The sequence below is a fragment of the Triturus cristatus genome, chromosome 2_1 (assembly GCF_964204655.1).
Source record: "Triturus cristatus chromosome 2_1, aTriCri1.1, whole genome shotgun sequence".
In the NCBI taxonomy this organism is placed as follows: domain Eukaryota; kingdom Metazoa; phylum Chordata; class Amphibia; order Caudata; family Salamandridae; genus Triturus; species Triturus cristatus.
Window position 1 is genome coordinate 1,126,889,602 of NC_140581.1, and position 23,889 is coordinate 1,126,913,490.

The 23,889-nt window shown below is 41.3% G+C and overlaps 1 protein-coding gene across 8 annotated transcripts in view; it reads right to left on the minus strand.

Annotated features, from left to right (window-relative positions):
• The window catches only part of PTPN13 (protein tyrosine phosphatase non-receptor type 13), an 830,096-nt gene that overhangs the window by 337,674 nt on the left and 468,533 nt on the right, over positions 1-23,889 (minus strand). For all 8 annotated transcript variants that reach the window (XM_085636547.1, XM_085636545.1, XM_085636546.1 and 5 more), the window contains 3 exons: positions 16,581-16,678; positions 13,623-13,679; positions 2,572-2,661 (listed from right to left, as the gene is read on the minus strand). In XM_085636547.1, the coding sequence (XP_085492673.1) occupies positions 2,572-2,661; positions 13,623-13,679; positions 16,581-16,678 (245 nt within the window). The remainder of the gene's footprint in view (positions 1-2,571; positions 2,662-13,622; positions 13,680-16,580; positions 16,679-23,889) is intronic.

A 23,889-nucleotide genomic window follows, 5' to 3' on the forward strand; every position in this document is an offset into this window, starting at 1 on the left:
AAGGACTCCCATGTTAGATTGTTTTTTGCAGTAAGTGAGAGTGGTATGAAGCGGTGAGTGAACACAGTATGGCGCATGTGTGCATTGCAAAAGATTACGTAATAAAGGGAAAAGATATGTAATCATAGCCATATGCTTCCAGGAAGGAGGGTGGGCGCATGTAAATCTACAGCAGTACACGCTACATGCAGATGCTTACAGGGTAAATAACATTTCCCATTCATAGCATATGTTGCTGTAGATACATATCCTCTACATAGACTTTAAAGCAGTACCCTTCTGTAAGTGGTGGCTAGCATGTAAATGACACAGATGTCTGAAATAAGGTCCTAGGACTTTCTGGCCCACCATAGCCAGTTGTCTGGCTCGCATATCCACACAATAGAGTTTAATTAACATGTGTTGGACTAACCATGTAGCTGCTTTACATATGTTGGCCAGGGGACCATTTCCCAGGAAAGCCATGTTTACATCCTTTTTCCGTGTAGAGTGCACCCTATGTGTGGCAGGGAGGATTCTCTTGGCTTTGTGATTTCAAGTTTAGATATGCTTGAGTATCCATCTAGCAATTCCAGCTTTAGAAATAGGGGGGATCCTTGAGAATAGCAAATGTGCTTTGCTGAAATGCTTGGTCCTATTGATATAATACATGAGAGCACATTCAACATCTTGGATGTGGATAGCTCTCTTTGCTACTCAGTCTGGTTGGGGAAAGAAGAGTGGGAGTATTGTTTGGTTAAGGTACAAAGAGGAACCAAATTCAGGGAGGAACATATGGTTAGTTCTGAGTACTACCCTGTCCTGGTGAACCTGAATGAAGGGTTCCTGTAGCGTGAGGGCTTGAAACTCATAATGCATCTAAGAGAAGTTAATGCAACGAGCAAGGGCACTTTCCAGGAGAGATTATTGAGAGTAAAAAAGTGTAAAGGCCCAAAAGGGTAACAATAAGTCTGGTGAGATCTATGTTAAGATTACACACTGGGGCAGGTAGACCCTTAAAGGAATGACCCATTTGAGACCTTTGCAAGTAGACCTTTTTCAGCCAATATGAAAACTGAATTGACAGGTTGGCCACGAACAAACAAACAAGGGAATTCGCCTCTTGGAGCCCCTTCAGTACAAGTTCGAATCCAATGGCAGAAACAAAACTATCTAACATGGAGTCGGTGCCCATGTGTATTGCCAAATAAGGGAGGAGTCGCCTTGTACCTAATGACGTAAAAGACTTCTTCGAAGAAAAGCAACTTGCAAACTTCTGGGTCAAACACCAGATGTCTGGAGTATGTAGAGCATGTATATCCACATCAACACTTACTACAAACTCTGATTTCATGGAATCTATTATGTCTTACGGAGGCATACTTAGAGAGTTCAGAGAGCCACATGTGTTCTCTTAGATAAGCTTACTCACTATGGAATGGAAGACAGGCCCAAATGCCACAGAAACATTGATTGGAACACAAATTCTGTGCATCTTCAGTGAGGAAAACCTTTCTAGACCTTTGTTTCATGTAATTGTCCCTTAAGGTCCCAGCAAATCTGCCCGCTCCTCTCAATGTACTCAGATCTACACCAACATTTTGTTTTGAATCATGTACCTCTGGTTTTAAACAAAAGCCAACTTGGTTCACATCTTGTCATCATTAATTCATGTTGGAGGTTGTGTTTTTTTGCTAATGACTTCAGTTAAAAGGGAAGTCTTGCTCATAAGCAAAAACAAAATCCCTCCCTAAAACACAAAACATCCACAAAATCCTCACTTAATTTGGATCTCTACACCAGTGGTTCTTAACCTTTTGACTTTTGTGGACCCTTACTGATCATTAATGGAATCTGAGGACTACCACTGAATAATTACTGGAATCCAGGGACCCCCACTAAGCCAATAATGGAAGCCGGGGACCGAGCCTCACCAATTTCTATGATTTCAACTTCAAAACAATACACAAAAATAAATAAACAAGTAGACGTCAAGTTGGAGCTTTTCTGAATTACGTTTTTAATCCTAAAAGATAAAGTGATATCCTTAGCTCTAGCATATTACTTTTTGCTCTTAATGCATGCTGTGGTTTTGTTGGCGCTTCTAATTGAGGCGGATCATTGGCCATACTATATTCTGGTTGCTGTACTTGCCCTGCTTCAACAAATCAAGTGAAAGATAAGCACTTAATTTCTAGCCTTCCATTCAAATTCATTTGCTATAGAACATATCAAAACTTTGAATTACAGTTGTTTATTTATTAACACTTTATGGATCTCCTAATATTTAATTTTTGATACAGATTCGGACCCCATGAGTAGGCATCACGGACCCTTGGGGGTCTATGAACTACTGGTTAAGTACCACTGCTCTACACCAATTAGTACTAAATTAACTGCGACTAGCTGAAGCCCACACATTCATCTCAGAATATGATAATACATCCGTTCATAAAAACAAAAACAACTAATTAGGTCTTACAGTGGAAAGAAAGAATAACAACAATATGTCCAAGACAAAATATAAACCTTCTGACAATTCTATTCTTTGCATAGATATCAATCGTTTTTAATCTCTGTGACATTACTCACCAAGTCCATGCTTAGGATCTTTCTTCAGCTTCACCAAAGTAATTTCCCTTTCAGGAGAGGAAGCTGTTCTCAGTTTATTCTGCCTGAGTTCTGTGGAAGAGAGATCATTCATTTAAAACATTTGATTTCTACAGTACAAAATCATGAAGGTGATAAAATATTCAAAAGCAAAAGTTGCACTGTGACCTACTAAATTATGGTACATGTAAACAGAATGATGATGATCAATCTCACTGGCTTGTAATAAAACTCTTCTACTCCAACTTTGTCTGAAAACACACCATGTTGTTAACGTTATTTTTACGTGACCTGTAACCCAGAAGCGCCTTACCCTGAGGTGTGCAGTGCAGGGAATGAAGGGTATGAATCATAACATCTACATGACGCCACTAGCAAACATCGTCAGAACCCATGACATCAACATCACTTCCTATGTCGAAGACACCCAGCTCGTCCTCTCACGCTCAGCTGACCCCACTATGACAAAGTCCAGCTTCCACAACTGCATGAGAAACATCTCCAGCTGGATGAAAGACAACTGCCTGAAGCTTGACACAGACAAAACCGAAGCGCTGATTTTTGGCCGCTACACCTTCCCCTGGAACGACACTGGTGGCCTTCAGTACTCTGACCCATCTCCACACTTAAAAGGCCACGCACCCAACTTCGGCATCATCCTGGACAGCAAACTCTCCATGAAATGACAGGTCATTGCTGTCTTCTCACCCTGCTTTTACATGCCCCGCAGAATCTTCAAATGGCTGCACATCACTAGGAAAATAGTGACCCAGGCCCTCATCATCAGCCGCCTGGACTACAGCAACGCACTCTAAGCAAGCACTGCCAGAGAACTCATGAGAAGGCTCCAGACGATTCAGAACGCAGCAGCCACGACTGATCCTCAATCTGCCCAAAATAACTCACATCACCCAGCACCTGAGAGACCTCCGCTGGCTCCCCATGCAGGAAAGATGGAAGTCCAAACTACTGACCCCCACCTGCAAAGCCCTCATGACCAAGGAGCGGCATACCTGGACCACTGCCTGAACTGCCACAAACCATTGAAAAACCTCCGCTACGCCCACCTCCCCCTTGCACAGACACCAAGTATCTGCCGCTGCTGCACTGGAAGACACTCCTTCGCCCACCTTGCCACCAAGTCCTGGAATGCCCGTCCTTCCATCACCCTAGTTGAAAGACTTCAGAAAGAAACTCGAGAACTGGCTGTTTGACTGAAACCCACCGCCCAGAGCCTAGACACCCTCCCAGATGATAAGCCACACTTTACAATTACCAGTTGATTGACTGATTGATAACAGATTTTCAGGTTTTCAACAAGAGACACATTTATATACTGTGGGGCCAATTCACAAATGCATATTTGAATACAAGAAGTGGTACTACAGGAGGACTATTTTACACCCTATTACATGATTTTGTGAATCTGCTCCTTAATGTCTAACAGTATATTTGTAAAAGCGCAAAGAAGGCACAGATCGTTTTATATGTACTACCTGTGTAAGAATATTCACTTAATAATCAATTTATTTCCAATTTTAGAAGTTTTGTGGTCAATTTACAAAGGGATGCAAGAGTAAGTAAACTAATACTACAGGAGTACTACTTTATGTACTCCAAAAAAAACTTTGTGAATAAGCACCCAATTATGTAAATAGAATTATTTAACGTAGTTAATGCTTAGAATAAACATCTGGATTGGATCTGGCCCTCCTAAAACTATAAGCCTAGCCCCTTTGCTTATAGGCTTGAAAGATTTTTGTGAAACCAATAAAAAGGTAATCAATAAGAGTTGTACATCTTTAAAGCATTCTCCTTGTTATAAAGAATACAACCAGTGCGGTCTACCTAATTTTTCACAGTGTGTACTGAGTCAATGAAAAAGCACTGTCACAGATGCAGTCACTCATCAGAGAAACTGATGGCAAATAGATTTCAAATTCGTATGACTGGAAGTAGGTTTACCACTAAGCGTATACAATAAATAGGCTTAGACAGAATAACCATTACAAGAGGCATCTTGGCTCCTGATTAGACCAATATAACACCTTTTTCTTGAGGGCACAAAAAACGTCATATCCAGAAAAAGATATAGAATTATGTGAACAGTACAATGGAGGAGATTCCACAACATTAGAATCTTATACCTCACAGGACTTCACAGGAGCATAGATGGGAACTTAAATTCTGTGTTACTTTCAAGTGAGGAAAACCTTACTCGAATCTTCGTTTCATATAATTATCCCTTATGATCCCAAGCAAATCTGCCAGCTTCTCTCCTGCCCCAATGTACTCTGAAATCTACACCAAAAGTATGTTCTGAATCATGCAGTAGGGTTTTAAACAGAAGCCAGCTTTGTTCATCTTGAATTCATGTTGGAGGTTGTATTTTGTTTTTATGACTCTTCAGTTAAAATAGAAGTCTTGCTCATAAGCAAAACTAATAATTTCCTTCCCCAAACACAAAACATCTACAGATGATCTCTACACCAATGGTTCTTAACCTTTGGACTTTTGGGGACACTTACTGAATCATTAATGGATTCCAAGGGTCCCCAATTAATATTTATTGGCATCCAGCAACACTCACTAAGCCAATTATGGAAGCCAGGTACAGGGTTTAATCAGTTTCTATGATTTCAACTTCAAAACAAAACACAAAAATACAGAAACATGTGTACATCAAACAAAGTTGGAGCTTTTCTAATTCAGTTTTGATATAAAGTGCACTAGGCTCACTGCATAGCAGTTCATTGTGCAGCCCTTTCAATGGTTTTCGCAACCATTCCCTATTTTTTACTTTAACACACAAAAGGAAAATGTTACTTAATCTATAAGCATCTGATTATGGCATGTAGTGCCGTAGATTCACATGCTCTGAATACTCCTATCTAATGTTGTATTTCTTCGAATAATTCCTTAGAGTCATGAGGTATAGTGACTCCTCCTATGGCTTGTAATATGCCTTGCCATCGGTTCCATAGTTAGATTGTTTTCACACACAAAGGGTGAGAATGGAGATGGAGCTCTGAAAGTGCAGGAAGATCACAATGCAAGTAAGTGTAGGAGAGAAGGAAAGTAAAAGTAAAGGAATCTGGAACAACCAAAGGCTTCTGGGGAGGGGGGTGGGCGCATATGAATCTACAGCACTACATGCCTAAACAGATGCTTACAGGCTAACAATTTCCGTTAGATCACGTGTAGCTGTAGATACACAGTTTCTGCATATAACATAAAAAAGTTCTTCTATAAGCAGTGGCTAGCCAGAGGATGTTGAAGTACATTGAAAAAGTATACGTAGTACAGCTTGGCCCACTTGAGCTTGTTGAGGTGCTAGCATATCCACACCTTACTATTTGGTGAAAGAGTGTGGGATGGACAAGGCAGCTGCCCTACAGATGTCAGCTATGGGGATTTTACCTACAAAGGGCATGGAGGTTGCCTTCTTCCATGTAGAATGCGTCATAGCAGGTGCAGAGAGATAACATTTGGCTTTGGCGTAGCAATTCTGGATGCACGTGACCAGCCATCGGGTGATCCTTGCTTTTGAAATGGCACTCCCTTTGTGGGGTTCAGAGTAGGCATCAAACAGATGTTGAGTTTTACAAAATGATTTTGTCCCATCAATGTAGTATATGAGGGCCCTCTTTACAGCTAGAGTGTGATGGCCCCCTCTGGTACTTAGTCCGGGAGTGGGAAGAACATTGGGAGCTCAATGGTCTAATTGAGGTGGAAAAGAGTTACCACCTTGGGTAGGAAACTTGGGTTAGTTCTTAGAACTTCTTTGTCAGCATGACCCTGGAAAAAAAAGGATCTTCCAGTGAGAGAGCCTGCAATTCGCTCACATGCTCAAGAGGTGATAAAGGACGAGAAACACTACCTTTCAAGACAGAAACTGTAAAGGGCAAGAGTGAAGGGGCTATAAACAAATGGATGTGTGAGCTAGGCATGAGTGTTGCAAATGAAATAGGTAGCAAAAATATATTTTGCACTGTTGGATTTAGAGGATCATTAAGTTTAGGCAGTAGGCAGCAGTGAACAAACTTTTCAACTTTAGCATAGCAGGCCGGAATAGCGGGCGGTGAGCCTCCTTGAGGACAGACATACATTCTGGTATTGAGTAAGGAGATCCAGCCGGTTGGGAAGCTTCTCATGAAGGATTACCGAGAAGTCAAGGAGAGTTGTGAACCACCATTGCCTGGCCCACGTGAGCACCCCAAGGATGCGGGTGAGGGAGGTTTGTTTCAGCCTCTGAACCACAAACGGATGTAGTGCGAGAGGGGAAAAAGCGTAGATAAATGCTCCTGACCAGTTCTTCCATAGAGCATTGTCCAGTGAGTACAGGATGAGGTACCTGGAGGTGAAGGTTGGGAATTTTGTGTTTTTGGTGGTGGCGAAAAGATCTACATTGGGGAACCCCCAATGGCGGAAGTATGGGAGCAGGATTTCGGGTGGAGTTACCACTAGTGGACTTGTTGCAGCATCCTACTGAGCAGGTCTGCAAAATCGCTGTCCACCCCCATGAGGTACTCTGATAGTAGATGGACTCTGTGGTGGACTGCCCAGCACCAAATGCTCTGAGCCAGCAGTAAGAACCATGTCGAGTGTGTTCTGCCCTGTTTGTGTAGGTAGTACAAGGCTGTCATGTTGTTGGCACAAATATAGACTACCTGGTTGGGAACGTGACAAAGGAAGGCTTTGAGAGCTAGACTGATGGCTAACTGCTCAACATGGTTGATGTAGAGACCCCGCTGATGGTGTGTTCACAGACCATGGACAGTGACGTCTTGCAAGCGTGCCTCCTACACGGTGAGGGATGTGCCCATGGTGATGTTCACTCGTGGGACTGGATCCTGAAAGGGTTGAGCCTGTCACAGGTTTCTGGCATTCCACAACTGCAGAGAGCGATGGGAACAACCCCAGATCAAAACTAGATTCTCCCAGAGACACTTCACTTGTGACCATTGTGCTGTAAGGTATTCCTGCAGGGGGCGCTTGTGAAGCATGGGCATGAAAGTCCTGTCCATCCTGGGGATTAGAAAGTATAGGGAGTACACCCCTTTGCTGTGTTGGTTAGGGGGCACCTGCTGTATGGCACCTTTGAGTAGGAGCACTTGGACTTACTCTAGGAGGAGGCACTAATGGTCTGTGGAGAGGGAGTATTTGCGGGAAGGATACTTGATAGTGGATCAGTGGGTTCAAGGGAGTACCCCTGCTCTATAATGGAAAATACCCACTGATTTGAAGTGATGTGCTGCCAGCAGGCGAGGAACCCTTGACAGGTGTTGTGCGGTCCGTGGGGTTCAGGAGAGAATGTCACTGTCACATGGTTCCCTGTGCCTCTGCCTCTAAAATTATTTCCCCTATAGGCACCCTTGGAGTAACCAATTGAGGATTCCTCCTGCTGTTGTTGCCTTTGGTATAAGGTAGAAGTCTCTGTGGATGTGGCTTTGGCTCTGCCCTGAAACTGATACCTGCAAAAGGAGCCACGTGGCAATGGGGTCTGAAGAGCCTATCTTCCTTGATTTTTGAGTCACTATAACTTGTGACTTGAAAGACTTCTTTGAATAAAATCAAGTTTGACACGCACGGGACCAACACTAAGTGGCAGTTGTATGAAGAAAATTATAATATATACAGCTAAACAAACCTATGTTTTCAACAATACTTTCAGATATAAGACCTTAGATCTAATACTATGAAGCTTCTAAGTTATTCCTGTATCCGGAGAGCACGTTTCATCTGCAGCATATAGAACTATACATTATTCTGCCAATTTTCTTATTATTTTCATTCATCATTCGGCTCGTACTGAACATTCTAGAGGCACTAGCAAACGTTGTGGGGTAAGTACCAGCTATCACTGAGGAGTGAGAAAGCCGAAGGGACCAGCAAGGGCTAGCCACTCACCAGGTCTGGATTTCAAAAACTACAACGGGGTGTAGTTTCTAGTTACCAGAGAAAAGTGTTATAACCACAAAGGCCAGCCAGACAAATAAACTGCTGGAACACCAGTGACTGAACAACTGGGTTATGGGTGGGCTTCTAGCCAACAGGGTAAAAGAGCTATAAAAGGAAGGCCAGTAGTTCTCTAGGACCACCTGATTAAGTCTTAGGGGCCACAAAGATGTGGTGGCTACTTGGCAAAGCAGAGTAGCAGGACCATACATTAATCCCAGCAAACAAATGGTGGGAAATTATTGGTTACATATCAAGCACACTGAAGATTAATCTATATATGAGGAAAGTAATGTTGTTTATGACATGGACCAAGGTGCTAGGGAATCACTTTTAACAGCAAAAAAGTGTGACATTTAAAGAAGGTGGTCAAGAAAAAGCAATCCGCAATAGTGAGAGAATAAGGGTCTAGATGGTGGCAATAGTGCAGAAAGGTGCAAAGAACACAACAGTGACCAAGCAAACAAAGAAATAGAAAGTCAGGGAGCTAGTAGCCCAAATATCATGAGGCAACCACAGAGGGAAAGCACAGAAAGACAGGTCCCTGCTGCAAAGAATAATGGTCAGAGACAAAAAGAGTGGGTTACTAGAGTAAAGTACCAACGAGGGATTGAAAGGCTAGAGTTTAAGTAGCAAATTGTAGAGTTCATGAAAAAGGAGAATACAACTTAGGTGAATGGCATGTTAAAGGTGATGGAAGACTGAAGGGACAATATAGTGAGTAAAGCACTGAGGAAGCATCGGCAAAGGAAGAGATGCATTCAGTGAAGGGTGGTGCAGAAGTAGTGGAGGATCAGCCACATCCCAGCCTAGTGGAGGAGAAATAGGTTGAGGGGTTTGTATGATCACTGGATGCAATTGAACTATTCTTGAAGTTTACAATACCATAGTGGAATGGCAAGGAGGGGGCATGAATTGTACAAGGAGAAGGTCACAGGATAGAGAAAATTCACAACATAATAAATGGAAAAGATGTATTCATGTCTCACAGAGTGAGAAGACTTGAGTAAGGAAGCTGCCTTAGACTTCAGGGAATGCCACCTGAAGATATTAAATCCAACCAGATCAAGAGAGGATGGGCAGTCTTGACAACACACTATTTGAAGGACTTGAGGAAAAAAAAGGTTTTAAAGGTGCAGTATTTCGCCATCAGGTCGAGAAATAACAATCACAGTACAGTACCAACACAGCACTGTACATATGTGTCAATTCTGGTCAAAATATCTGATGGGAAGTAATGTTGAGTAAAACACATTAAACAGAGGTCTACTGAGGCAATAACCACACATCTGGCTAGAAAAGATGATGTATCTACCAACAGGTCTAGAGAAATAGAGGGAGAAATCAAGAGTGCTATATGACAAAAATAGGAACTTGTACAGTGGAAATCACTAGGACAAGCATTTGTATCAATACAAAGAGATTCCTCTAATTTTGAGGGAAGGTGGAGAAATCACATGTAATACTGGCAGGAGGTACAGGAACATAGCGTTATCACCCTCTGTGCCCACCACCCCGTCAAGGCGGGGAGTACACAGATAAGGAAAGGCAAGAGCGTCTATTAATTACAAAATGTACAGGGGAACAAGTTCTGCTCACATTGTTCAAGTTAGTAATTTGTGATAAAGCCTTCAGTATATTATTACTCTGCATGGACTAACCACCCCCATACAAACAGTATTTGTTTATTTATTGCGCATCTTCATTCATGATGTATGCCATTAGAATTATTTCCTGAGTAAAGTAATTATGAATCCTCGGACTGACTACCATTGGTTACACTTATGAGGCCCACACAATTCATTCAGATTAGTGCAGTACAATAAACACAGAGATACTGTTGAAATCAATTACTGTTCGTGTGAGATTTTTTGACCTTTTGTAAGAATCTACATATACGATGTATTGCAACTTTGGTTGTTTGTATTGTTTTTAGCCTTGATGAAGTCGCAGGGATACTTCCCTGAGACGACAAAACATGTGTCGGCTAAATGAGCTCTTTTTGCCAAAAAGAAAAAGCCAGAAAATAAGGCTAAAGGGGGTCTTTTAGGCAGACAGAAAAAGACAGAAAATAAACCTGAAAGTCAAGACAAGAATATCTCTGTGTTTATTGAACTGCACTAATCTGATTGAATCTGATGATATGAATAGTGTGTGCCTCATAAATGTAACCAATAGCAGTCAGTCCTAGGATTGATGATTAGAGGAGTAGGATGTATCTTCCTATTATTTGAGAGCACCGCTGACCCTAATCTTGTTCATTTAAAACTATATGGGATAGTCATAAGAGCACCATAGACCTAATAAACACCCAAGTGTTAGAGTTAAAGTACTTATAACATGCAATGTGCAAGACAGAAGACAGCATTTTTCTCAAGTCAAGCTCACTCTACTAATAAACTGCAATTTGAGCAGTGCACTGCAGTGATGAATGGGTGCTCATTAGTTCGTGTGCTCTAAATAACATATGTTATTGTGACACATTTTATATTCAATATATATATATATTCTATATATATATACACACACACACACACACACACATAGGTGTATTATATCATATATATATATATATATTCACTTAAAAAAACATAGGTTTCACACATGTTATAGTTAGCTGGACATTTCACTCGTGAAAAACCATTGAAATTCCCCCGTTATAGTTAGTGCAGGCAACTATAACTCACGCGACCGCAATCCTCTGCTGATGACGTCAGATATTACATCACTGTATTTAGACACTTATTTACCCATTTATTCTTCCATTTACCTTTAGCTATACATATATTACAAATATTTATTTTACAGAAAGACACATATGTCATCAGTGATGTAATATCTGACGTCATCAGCAGAGGATTGCGGTCGCGTGAGTTATAGTTGCCTGCACTAACTATAACGGGGGAATTTCAATGGTTTTTCACGAGTGAAATGTCCAGCTAACTATAACATGTGTGAAACCTATGGTTTTTTAAGTGAATTTGCAAGGTTTTTTGAATGCTAATTCCTAACTATAACGTGTGTGAAACCTATGGTTTTTTCAGTGAATTTGTACGGTTTTTTAAATGCTAAGTTATGTATTTATTATTTATTTATTTTTTAAAGGTTTTTCACCGTGCGCGCGCTGTGGACGTGCCCACATTGCGCAGTACGCAGAATGTTTCCGTTTCCACCGTGCACATACATACACAACAACCCAATGACGGTTGCCACTGGGTAGTTATAGTTAGGAGCACATTTCAACAGGAAGATCATTATTGGGTTTGCTTATAACTTTGACATTGTTCAACAGATCTTCACAAAACCTTTTTTTAAAAGTCCCATCTACCTCAGCACCATCTTGGAAAGTTTTGGGGTCCGAAATCACGTTGCCCTCTTTAATTTTTCAAAAGGAAAATTAGACATAGCTACAGCCAAAGCAGCTGAACAGAATGACACCAAATTTGGCAACAATCGGCATCGTAGTCGTGATCATGCAGTGCCCTGAAGGAAATTATCAGAAGAAGCTGTGGATTTTGATGTTTTATAGGGATGCATGCTTTAATATTTTTCACTCACTAGAGAACCTTTTTCACTTTTTTGTGATCACTGGATCGTGATAAATATTTAAAAAAAGAAATGAGATGATATTCTGCAATAAAGACATTAATTGCATTATAAAGTTGTAGGATGTCCTGCTTCATACTTGCCTTTTGATTAATTATGTACATTTAGGTTCCAAATGAAAATGTTTAGGACCTAACGTGTTTCTTCTTTTCTCAAAAAGAAAGTTCTACGGGACCAATTGGCCCAAATTAACCACTGTTCTACCAACACTAATTCTACCAACACTAATTAAAAACTAGACATTTCACAGAGGAAGATAGGTATGTGGAGATATATATCACCAAGTTTGTTGAGTAGTTCAAGATTGAATTTGTCCTTAAATTTCAGGGGTTTACGAAGAAACTAAAATTGCAGGACGACTCCAAGCCATCAAAGACAGAAGTTTTCCAGACCTCAGCTTTCCTTAACAAACCCAGCCTTGGATCTTTCAAGCAAACCAAGGAATTAAATCATCTGAATACAATGAACTGGTGAAAGCCCAGGGCAGGAACATGTCATCCTCAATGACTAAAAGAAATCTGGTGGCCTAGAAGAAATTCCTTTTTCTGGGGATTTAGTTTCAGAAAGCTGTTGATCATCTAAATTCGAAGACTGTCAAGAATGATGCATAACATCAGAATATCATTTCAAGTGAAGGTGTTTTTGGTGTATTTGGGTGTCAGCCCCATACTGGTGCCTGGATACTCCCATTTGTCACATAAGGAACACAATTAATGTATTCATCTCTGTAGCTACCTCATTTTATACTGCATCTTGTGATAACATTTTAATTTATTTTCTTGCAGTATTTATGAGCTACTGGACTTTAAATTATGAATATTGGGCTTAGAATGGAATGTACAAGTGTTGTTCTTTCTGAATAAAAAACAAAACAAATTAAAAGCACTGTAAAGAATTTGCAGTGGTCAAGTATTCAAGAACTTTAGCAATCCTTTTATAAAGAGAGCTGTGGAATAGGTAGATAATATTAACTTGTTTGGCTGGATTCAAATTGCGCAGTACAGCTATTACCACATAATTTTAAAAAAATAACGGTCTATGCAGCGTTGTTTGAAGGGGTCATTCTATTTGCATAAATCATTAAAAGCATAATACCTAATTATTTTACGAACAAGACATCCCTAGAAGCTAAGTACGGGTCAGCAAAGAATCCTAATAATACCAGCTGAGATTCAGAAGGACTAAGCAAAAATCTCATAGAACCCCCCCAGGGTAAGGATGTACTAACAAAACTTACAGGAGCTTTGAACACACCACACTCTTCAATCAATGGCCTGAGATGATGACCAAAGTTCAAATAAATGAAGCAACCCTTTTGGGAAGGAAGTTACAAAGAAATGAAACACAGTTTTCAGAACTGAGCCATACAGCAGTTTTTTAGAGCCCACTCAACACCTGAAGATAATTTGTACCTCACAATGTTCAGTAGACTTGATTCAAGTGGTCATTAGCTGCAAAATGAAACTTACCATTTCCTTTCAAAGATGCAGGTGATAATGGGTTTGCAGCACCATGCATACTGATACCTTTTAAATGAAAAAATAAAATTAGATGTTTTACAGCAAAACAAAGAATATTTTCAATGCGAGAGTCACAAATTAAAGTTCTTGATTTCTCACTTAGAGATACCTTATTATCAAATAACGTGTCATGTGAGTACCTCCCTTTAGCTTTTAGACTAAGAGCACTTGCTATCTTCCTTGGTGCGGTAACAGAAATAATACATCTACAGTTATGTGATGGTATATATTTTACAGAAAATTCATAGATGCTGAACAATTCCTTGATCAGTGAAGTCACAGAGTAGTTTCATTGACAGTGAAATACTAAGGACCTGATTTTAAGTTTGGTGGACGGCGCAGTCTCTGTCGGGATGGCAGAGAACATTACCACCACCAACTTGAGGGTACTCTGCCCACCAAACTTTATAGGCTGTGCAGTCATCTCTGTACATTGAAAGAACTGCGGTCACTGGGGTTCCTTTCAGAGTAGTAAAGGTTTGGTGTACAGCCGCCATTGGTTTTAAAAGCCGTACACAAAACTACTGACTTTTTTGTTTCTCAAGAAAAAACTTCCAAAGTGGAAATTGTTTCTGGAAGAAAAAAAAAAAGAAATAATGACCCAACGCCTTGGGAGTTTCCTCACAGTAGATTGCTCCTGGATGCACTCTTATTCACTTGCAGTTCTTCTCCCATTACTCCTTGGTGCTCCTTGAAGAGTTTACATCAGTTACCTTAAATAGGCTGGCCAACCACAAACACTCCTTCACCCAGTTCCATTTTGGACCACCCTCTACTGCCTTTCACTCCTCTGCTAGTGTCACATGGCAGCTAGTCCGTACTTTGTTTCTGCTGGAATGTAAATGCAACAGATCTACTCTTTTCATTTTTCCCAACTACAGAAGCATCACTCTTCAAACTTCACTCTTACCCCCATCTACTACTGTCTGGATAGGAGAAGTGTTTAAGTCTTAAGGGGATCAATTTCTGTAACACAAATAGCTGGTGTCAAAAAGAAATACTATTTTTTTAAAGTTAGAGTTTTAATTTTAATACTGCACAGTTTTGTTTTAATTCAAAGCTAAACAAGCTTGCAGTGCTGAAAGGCGCCTTCACAAGCATAAGGAACTCTACACTTCAAGCTCAGGGAAGATAACACAAGAATCTATATGCATGTGTGCATATGTTAGAACATTGATGTCAAACTAGTTGGCTTTGCCAATGTTTGTTGTTAATGTATATGAGGTCTCTAGATTTTGCCACTTCCATCTCCAGTTTAACTTGGGGAGATTAAGTCAACAGCAGGTTTTTATAAACAGTTAAACCAATCCAGTTTAAGAGTGTTATTTTTATGTGCTATATCTTTATGAAATGCAGGCCCATGGCAGAGGCCGCATTCTGGATAAGAAAGGCACAAAGCTGTATTAGGTTTTTACCAGATACTAAATAAATGTTTAAAGAGGGATTTGTAGGTCTCTTCATCTTTCTTCCAGTGAAGGTTGAACTCTCCCTGGTAAATCTGATCCTAAGATGAGATGAGTTTATCAGTGTTATAATAAAATAAACTAACAATCAAAAATTTCTTTAGGAGAAATTGGCAGTATAAGATATTCAGCCTGCCTCTGTTGTCCAATGGCAAATGCAACTGTCTGGAAATTTGCAACTAATTTGGCTTCCCCAGTTTTCGCAGGTGAAAGAGTCATGTTTGCAATATCCACAGTAAGGAACAGGAAATAGGATGCGCTTTAAGAGTTAATCAATTTGACCTGAAAAGACTCCTCGAGGATAAAGGCAACACAGACCACACTAGTTTTTTTCTTTTCTATCAAAGGGGAGGATAATGAATGTAAATAAGAAGATAGTGATGTGGAGCACGAACAAAACCAGGTTTCTGCGAGTGCAACAGCATGAAGGTCAATGTCATGGCGGAAGGCAGATATGGAAGTTGCACTTAAGACCACAAACCAACAGTTAAAAAGGTCAACTACGATGTGATGTGTAGTAAATGGGTCAGTGGGCGGAGAGGGGGCGATTCCTCTCATGTTGTTTGGACAGAATAGTCTCTGATTATGTTCAGGAAGTCTCACTCTGTAAATAGTGGTAAAAGGATGGGTTGTGAGATCCGTGCTCAAACAGCATAATGTTGAATGAGTCATGTGTTTGACGTGTGTTGTGGTACCTACATGTTGGTTGAGGTGTAATGGGCAAAGGAGGTTAGAAGGTCAGTTCAATGAAGCAGAGGGCTAATCGAAGAGACATGGAGAGAGGGGTTTGCAGATCTTGTATCCCATGCAGGTGATCCAGCTCACTGGTGACAAGCAGTTCATTTGGGTGAGTGGAAAACAGATTTGTGCCCAGGTTAGTAGTAAATATGGAAACACTTAAGAGCACAAAGGTGCACCCACTGTTGTGCAAGGACACTTTGCTTTACTATCCATGTTTACAATGTTGCACGCAACTAATAGAAAATAGCTACCAGTCAGACTGAAATAATCCCCTGGCCTCATCCAAAATGTCGATGACACTTTATTCAAAAACTGGCTAAAGGAGACGGACTCAAAGACCAAAATGAGCTCCTCACTGTATATTTCTTTTTAGTGCTGATCACATGAAGTATGGATAACAGCTAAAGCTGATGGTAGCAAGCCCTAAAAATGATTAATAGTTGGAAACATCAAGGAAAATTAAAATGTATCATCCTGCAAAAGGGATACAAAATGAGTGCTAACAGATGTGTAGTGTTACTCGAGTGCACAGCAATTATTCTCCCCTTTAAACATTACAAACTATGTGTGCTTTATGATCTTTAACCAAACAAAATCTCAAGTTGGCATGTTGTGAACGTCCACCTCCTACCATACTTGTTGTCGTGACATAACATTTTACACACTAGTTCCAAGTTCAGTAAATGAGTTTCTATATGCTGACCTACTACGTAGGCTTGGCCACTCTCATCCATTGAGGACGAATCAGACTCGTGTTTCCGAAGGTCCAGGCTTCTATTTAAATTGGCAAAAGATTTAGAGCTAAACAGAGGAAACAAAACCGTAGATTTATTGAGGATTACATTCATATCTGTAGAACTACAATACATTTTCAAAGGAGTCAGTCAAATTCATGTGAACATATGAATTACATACATGCATGCACTACAGGTTTTCTATACAATACGTGGGCTCTCATTCCAAATGCCCTATTAATTGTGATGGGCAAGGTAACTGTGGTTATCAGGCCTCTCAGAATTCTAAATCGTGGTGTTTCTCACTGAGACAGTGGCTTCTAAATCTCAAAATCTCAACAGAATATGAAAACATGAGTTAATTTGTGCGGAAACACATGATCCCTGCATGCTGTCCCCCTACATACTCGAAATCCTGATTATACCCACAGATCATGCAGGGTTTTGGCCAGGGCTCTCAAATGTCAAACACTGTTTTCGTTTTAAAACTTCCATATGGAAAGCAGATGAGCGAGAACAAGATTTGTGTGTGCGTGGGATATTTTTTTCCTTTAAGCGTTGAGACATATGCAGGCAGCGATGATGGCAATAATAAACTTTTTTTGGGTTTGGAAACAAACTTATAGGACTCTGGGTTTATTTCTGAGGACTACAATACCACAAGAGAGCCTTATATTCTGATAAATATATTATTTTGTAATGTTGTATTTGCAAAACTGCTAAAAGGTTATATCCCCCGCATCAGGGACTTAGCTTAACTGCTGCCAAGATAATATAAGGGCTAGAAGTGGTCTGTGGAATAAAGGTGCTTTACTTTACTCAGCAGCCTCACATTGCAAAGCAAGGGGTTTGTAAAACAAAATGCGTTTGTGTAAGAGACTTGCCAATCAAAAACTCCTAGGACAGACATGCACCTGAAATGGCAACCCGTAAAGAGCTAATCTTAATCTTTTATGCATATGATGTGGTGCTCTAATTTAGTTTTCGCTTAACCTGGTTGCACTGATTATTTCTGGAATATGCTGCTCTTTGCTGATGACCTGCAGTGAGTGTTAACACTTTTACAGCGTGTAATTTAGTCTATAATCAATAATATCATAACACAGATTTCGATTTCAGGTGGGCCTCATTAGTAATTTACAAATTCACAAGCTGCTATATTTCACCCTGAAAGGTAAATTTAAGGATGTCAATCATCGAGTAGGCATGACATCAGTTGCACCTCAAGACTGGCCAAAAGCCAGCTATTCAGCAAAGGGGAAAGGCCAAGGACTCTGTGAGGTACTCTTGCTTTCCTTTAAGGAGCTTTGGTTAATTTTTAAAGCATAACCTTGCTATGGTTCAAGGGCCATGCAGGAAACCTCAACCCAATATGCATTACAGTTTAGTGATGGAGAAACTCAGTTACAGACAAAAGCAGATGCAAATATAATAAACCTATATAAAGAAAAGTGGATTCAAATGCATCATTGGTTAGACTTTCCATCTTAGCCTTGAGCAGTCAGTCGCTTGTCATTGGCACTGCATTTGTGACAGGTGTCCCAAGACGTCAGCTACTGCACTGGGAATGGATAACCAAGTATTTCTCTTTGTACACTAAACTCGCCAGCATAGGCACGCTGAGCTTGTCGTGCATCCAAAAGGTGATTGGTGATACATCTGAAACTGGGGTACAGTTTGGAACAGTAATCTCAATATCCCAACATGTTCCGTTGAAGCTAGTGGCTTCAAAAATAAAGGGGAATTATTAACATACAGGAAATGTAGGCCATTCAAAAATATAAACATTAGAAATCATTAAGGACGAAGGACACAAAGATTTTGCTGACTTACTCTTCTTATAGTACCCCTGAAATGAATTTGAGGAATAAGCCAAGAGCATACAGTGCTCGAAATTCATGGATAAACCTGAGGTACTACAAGAGATAGTCACAATTATTCACACATCAATCTTTGTGAATCTGACCCAATGTTATCTAATGGGCTGGAATGTATAGGTGCTCTGTACTTTCTAGAATCTTTTAGGTCTCGGTTCTTTTATCACTACAGTGTTTATTAATAAATAGTAATGCCGCACATATGATAAGTATGATAGTGGCAGCAGAGCTCGCGAGTTACGGTTCAGGGACATGTCCAAATGGAAGCACGCATGAAACACCAGAAGGGATAAGAAAGTTGAGGTTGACTTGTGCGCGCCTGAGTGATCCTCCACATGACAGTCCGTTGTGAAGAGCTCAGGAGGAGGGCAAGTGAGGCTACTGGAATACTCATGAGTTGGGGCTGACTCGGGTGATTTGGGACCCGACTGAAGCCCGCCGTTGCGCGCCTGGTGAGGGTGGCCCATGAAAAAGAAAAGGTGAGTACGACTGGAGTAGAGGTGGTGCAGCACTCATGAGATAACAATGTCTGATGATCATTTGTGATTACTGCAAAGAGCAGCAGAAAGGGATTTTTTTTAATGCATTATGGGACATTACACGTCTGAGAGAAATGGGCATGACATTTTTGTGCCAATGTGTTATATGTCCTTACAAACCTTAATAAAAACTATATAAAACAATCCATTCTAAAGTAGCTGATCCATTGTTCTTTATGGTTACTACTTTCCAGTATTAAAATCTCGAGTTATGAATGACTGATGAACTGGAGCCTCCTTGAAAGTACCAGGGAATACTTTGGAAAGTTCCCTGAAAACTCAAAGCAGACTAGATTTCAGGGGACCAAGGTTAAAATGGTCTCTGCAGGTTTCTTCAATTGAGCTCTACTCAAGCATACACCTAGGAACAGAAGTTAACGTTCTGCAGCTGCACAAAGTCAACCACTGTGACAAAGGTCATTGTGAACATCTGGGGTCTGAGATGAGATGAAACAACAGTTCCTTGAACTGGCTGTATTCGTTTCCCATGGTGATCAGCACATGAAGGTAAGTGGTATGCACATCCAATATAAACAGCCAGTCATTGTCCTGGATTGATGCTAGGAGACCTGGGCCTAAATAAGAATGTTTAACTCCTGCCACATACTGGCTGAGAAATGCAGGCATTCTATAAATGCTAACTGTGCCAGTTGCTCAATAGACACAGGTTGCTGGGAAAGATGTAAAGTACAACCATCCTCTCACCAGAGAGAGTAAATGTGGGTTTACTGCAGGTAGAGAAGGGGAAGACACCCTTGCCTCTGGACTCCCCTATTGACCCAAATTGAGTGATCCTGTTGAGGTGTCGACAAACAGGCTGGCTTTGACCCAAAGTATTTATTATTGAGACTCCCTAGCCTGTATGGGAAGTGGAGAACTTGCTTGGTATTTGCTCTAAAGGTAATTCCACTCCGGATTGTGAAATCAAACCTGATGAAAGGGACATGGCTGTTAGTTAATTTAAATGAAAGTTAATGGCGGACTTTAAGCACTGACAAACATCCCTTGGCTGTAACGTGGTGTATGACTAGTGTGGCAAGGCCAGGACTTGGCTCCAACCAAGACAGGCTTCTACTTCTGTGGAAACTTACAGAGGATTCAGAAATATTTCTGTCACAGAGCAGTAGGAAGAGGACATTTTCCTGGACCTCTGGCTTCAGGCCCAAAGACTCCAGTCATGTGTGCAGTCACACAGAGATATGTGTCTATGGCTTTGCACCAGCACCAATAGGATCACAGGGCATTGGAGGTTTTTGCTCAGTAGCGTTTTTGCTGTCTAGGTTGAGCATACACCTCTTCCCCTGGACACATCGTGGAGGCAAAGAGATGCAGTTTATGCTTCTGACACAGGTATATCGTACAGTACATCCTTATGTCATGGAACTGGACTGCATAAGAGAGACTATAAATTGCCATGTTCTTTTGCCTTGGCTCAAGGTAATAAGCTTTGTTCGGCATATGAGAGGATGATGTGTGCCAGGAATCATAACTAAAGAGAGAGAATGAATCTTCCCAGACACAATGATCAACATCCTTTGGGTACCCTGTATTTTTGTCCACAAACTTTTACATGAGTAGCTTGAAGATTGCCTTTTTTCACACTTACTCATTTTGCTTGAGGATGTTAGCCAGGTTTTGAGAGAGGGGAGTCTAGACTTAAACTAAAAGGCAGATGCCCCCATTACCTCATTCTTTCTGTGCAAACAGTATATTGACAGGAAATTTCCCAAGGAGCTTCATAGGCATGGAAAGGCACAACTTCCTTGGGTGCAGTGTCTAGGGCTATCCAGTACTGACACCATTCTCTGATGGACATGCTTGGCTTTTTACGAGGGGGCAAATAGAAGCAGATGAACTGATGCAGGTAGAATCAGGAACAACTAAAGATCAGGTATGTGATGGACTAGCAATAGCACAGGGTGTGTCAGATGATAAGGGCCTCTGGTGCAGGTGATAAACCTTGTTAGACCTGACATCAATTGGCGTGGTTTCCCCTGACTTTCTGCTTTCAGACCTCCTGTTTTTTACTTTGTTTTTGTTGGCGTTAGGACTCTGAGCACTTTACCACTGCTGACCAGTGCTAAAGCACATATGCTCTGTATTTTAAATGTGATGACAATTGGTTTATCCATGATTGGCATATCTGGTTTACTTTGAGACCCTAGTAAAATGCACTGCCTGTACCCAGGGTCTATAAAACAAAGGCTACCAGTTGGCCTGCAGCACTGGTTGTGCCACCCACCTAAGTAGTCCTTTAACTATGTCTCAGGCCTGCCACTGCAGAGCCTTTGAGCAGTTTTAAACTGCCATTTCGACCTGGCAAGTTAACCTACTTGCCAGGCCCAAACGTTCCCTTTTATTACATATAGGTCACCTCTAGATTAGGCCCCGGACAGCCCATGGGCAGGGTGCAGTGAACTTAAATGATAGGACATGTACGTTTGAGTTTTACATGTCCTGGTAATAAAATACTCTTGAACTCGTCTTTCAATACTACAAGGCCTTTCTCTCCCGTTGAGTAACATTGGAGCTGCATTGTAACCCTTTGTATTTGTATCTGGGTATTTGTAGAGCGCATTATTCATCTCGAGGCAAATCACGGCGCTAGGGCTGAATGCAATGCAGTGCAGTGAACTCTAAGATTGACCTTTGGCAGGGTCAGTATCTAGGGAAAAGGGTGGTTTTCAGCTTCAGTAGATAGTCGTCTGTCAAGCGTAGATCAAGTGGGAGGTTGTTCCAAAGGACCGCGGCTGCTTTGGAGAAGGATCGGTCGCCCATCCTAACCTTGGTCATACGTTTGACTGAAGCAAGGCCTGATGGCGCGATCTCAGGTTGCGCGATGGAACACGAAATTCCATTTTATCTCGTAAGATGTGTGGGCCTTTTTTATGCAGGGTTCAATGTGCAAAGCAGAGGAGCTTAAAACTGGCTCTTTGGCGCATTGGCAGCCGGTGTAACTCCTTCAAGCAGTGGGATGCTGAACTGTATTTATTTTTATTGCAGATTAGTTTGGCGGCAGCGTTCTGGACCACCTGGAGACGGGAGAAGAGATAGTCGGCCATGCCAACATAAAGGGCATTGCTGTAGTTCAGCCTGCTCAGAAATAGGGCCTGTGTCACAATTTTTCTGCAATTCAGAGGGATCCAGGGGAAAGGTCTTCTGAAAAGTTTCAGTGTGGTAAAGCCTCTTCCGCAGAATGTGCATGCTTGATCCTGCATAGATAAAGTATCATCAAAAATGAAGCCCACGTTTTTTGCAGCCCGCTTTGGTACTGGGGCGGTGCTTAATGCCTGGGGCCACCAGCTATTGTCCCAAATTGTATGGGCACCCCCGAAAAGCAGGACCTCAGACTCTTCGGCGTTTAATTTTAGGCAGTGCCCAGACATCCAGCCTGCAAGGTCAGTGAGGCAGTTTATTAGGTTGTTCTTGGTATCAGCATAGGTCAGCCTATTTACAAGGGGTTCACCAATTGCGTGTCATCGGCGTATTAGCAAATATCAAAGCCCCATTTCCTGCTGATGTCTGCTAGGGATGAGACGTATGCATTAAAAAGGGTGGGGCTTAAAGTGGCTCCCTGTGGAACTTCATCATTAATGCTTTTAGCGGTGCGGGAGCAAGATCCCATTTGGATTGTTTGGGTTCGATCTTTCAAAAAAGATGCAAACCATGACAGAGCTTTATAGGAGATCCCTTTTTCATGCAGGGTTCTTAGTAGGTTAGTGAGGGAAACGGTGTTGAAAGTCGCAGTAAGGTCCAGAAGGATCAATGCTACGGCTCTACCTTGATCGACAAGTAATCTGATGTTGTCGGATACAGCTAATAAAGTGGCCTCTGTACTATTGTTGGCCCTTAAGCGAGTCTGCAAGGGGTTGAGCAAATTATTTGGATTTGAGGAAAGTGGTAAGTTGTTTGTTGACTAAACACTCCAGGACTTTAGATAATTATGGTAGTTGGGAGATTGGGCGATTGTTTGCTGGATCGTAGATTCCGAGGTCTGCTTTCTTTAGTAGGGGAAAGAACACTGTTTTCTTCCATAAGTCTGGGAAAGAGGCTAGCTCTAACGATTGGTTGAAGACTTTAGTGACATGGGGGCATTGAACTGATACTAGTTGTGAGAAAATAAAATGTGGGCAGGGATCGAGTGGCGATCCTGCCTTGACCTCAGTCATAGCTTTGGCTACCTGTTCCTCTGTAAAAGGAGTTCAAGTGTTGAGATGGGCTTGTGCTGAGGGATGGGGTGCCAGATTTTCCCAGTCAATAATATCGTCTTCAGGGGAATTGTCAAAGGACGCGTAGATTTTTGTCACTTTGTCAGTAAAGAAATTATTGATTAGCTCGCAGTTCTCCATCGTGGTTGCCATAGTTTGCACCAAACTGGTGGGTTTGCAAAGTTCGCGGATTACTTTGTAGAGTTCTTTGGAAGAGCTACCTTTATCTTCAATCCTTTTTGTGTAATAATTTGTTTTGGCATTGTTTAGGGCGCAATGGTAGTTTTTCAGTTTGGCTAGATAGTTCTGTCTGTCTATGCTGTCTTTTGACAGTCTCCATTTATGCTCCAGGGTTCGACACTTTCTTTTCTTTCGTTTTAGTTCTAATGTATACCACTCTTCTGATCGGGGTTTGTTGGCTGGTTTGCTATTAAGTTTGGGGCGCATTGTTCGAGTGATTTCTCGCTCCTTTTTTTGTAAGTGTGCTGTTGATATATGAGCAGATTTGCGGTGTAGTGTGGCGGGGTCGTAGTGGGTGAAATGAGTGGAGAATGATTCCTGGGTGATTAGGTTCCAGGCTCTTTTCCCTGACTGATATGTTGTTACAACCTTAGATTGCTTGTTTGGTAGGCTGAATGAAAAATAGATTAAAGA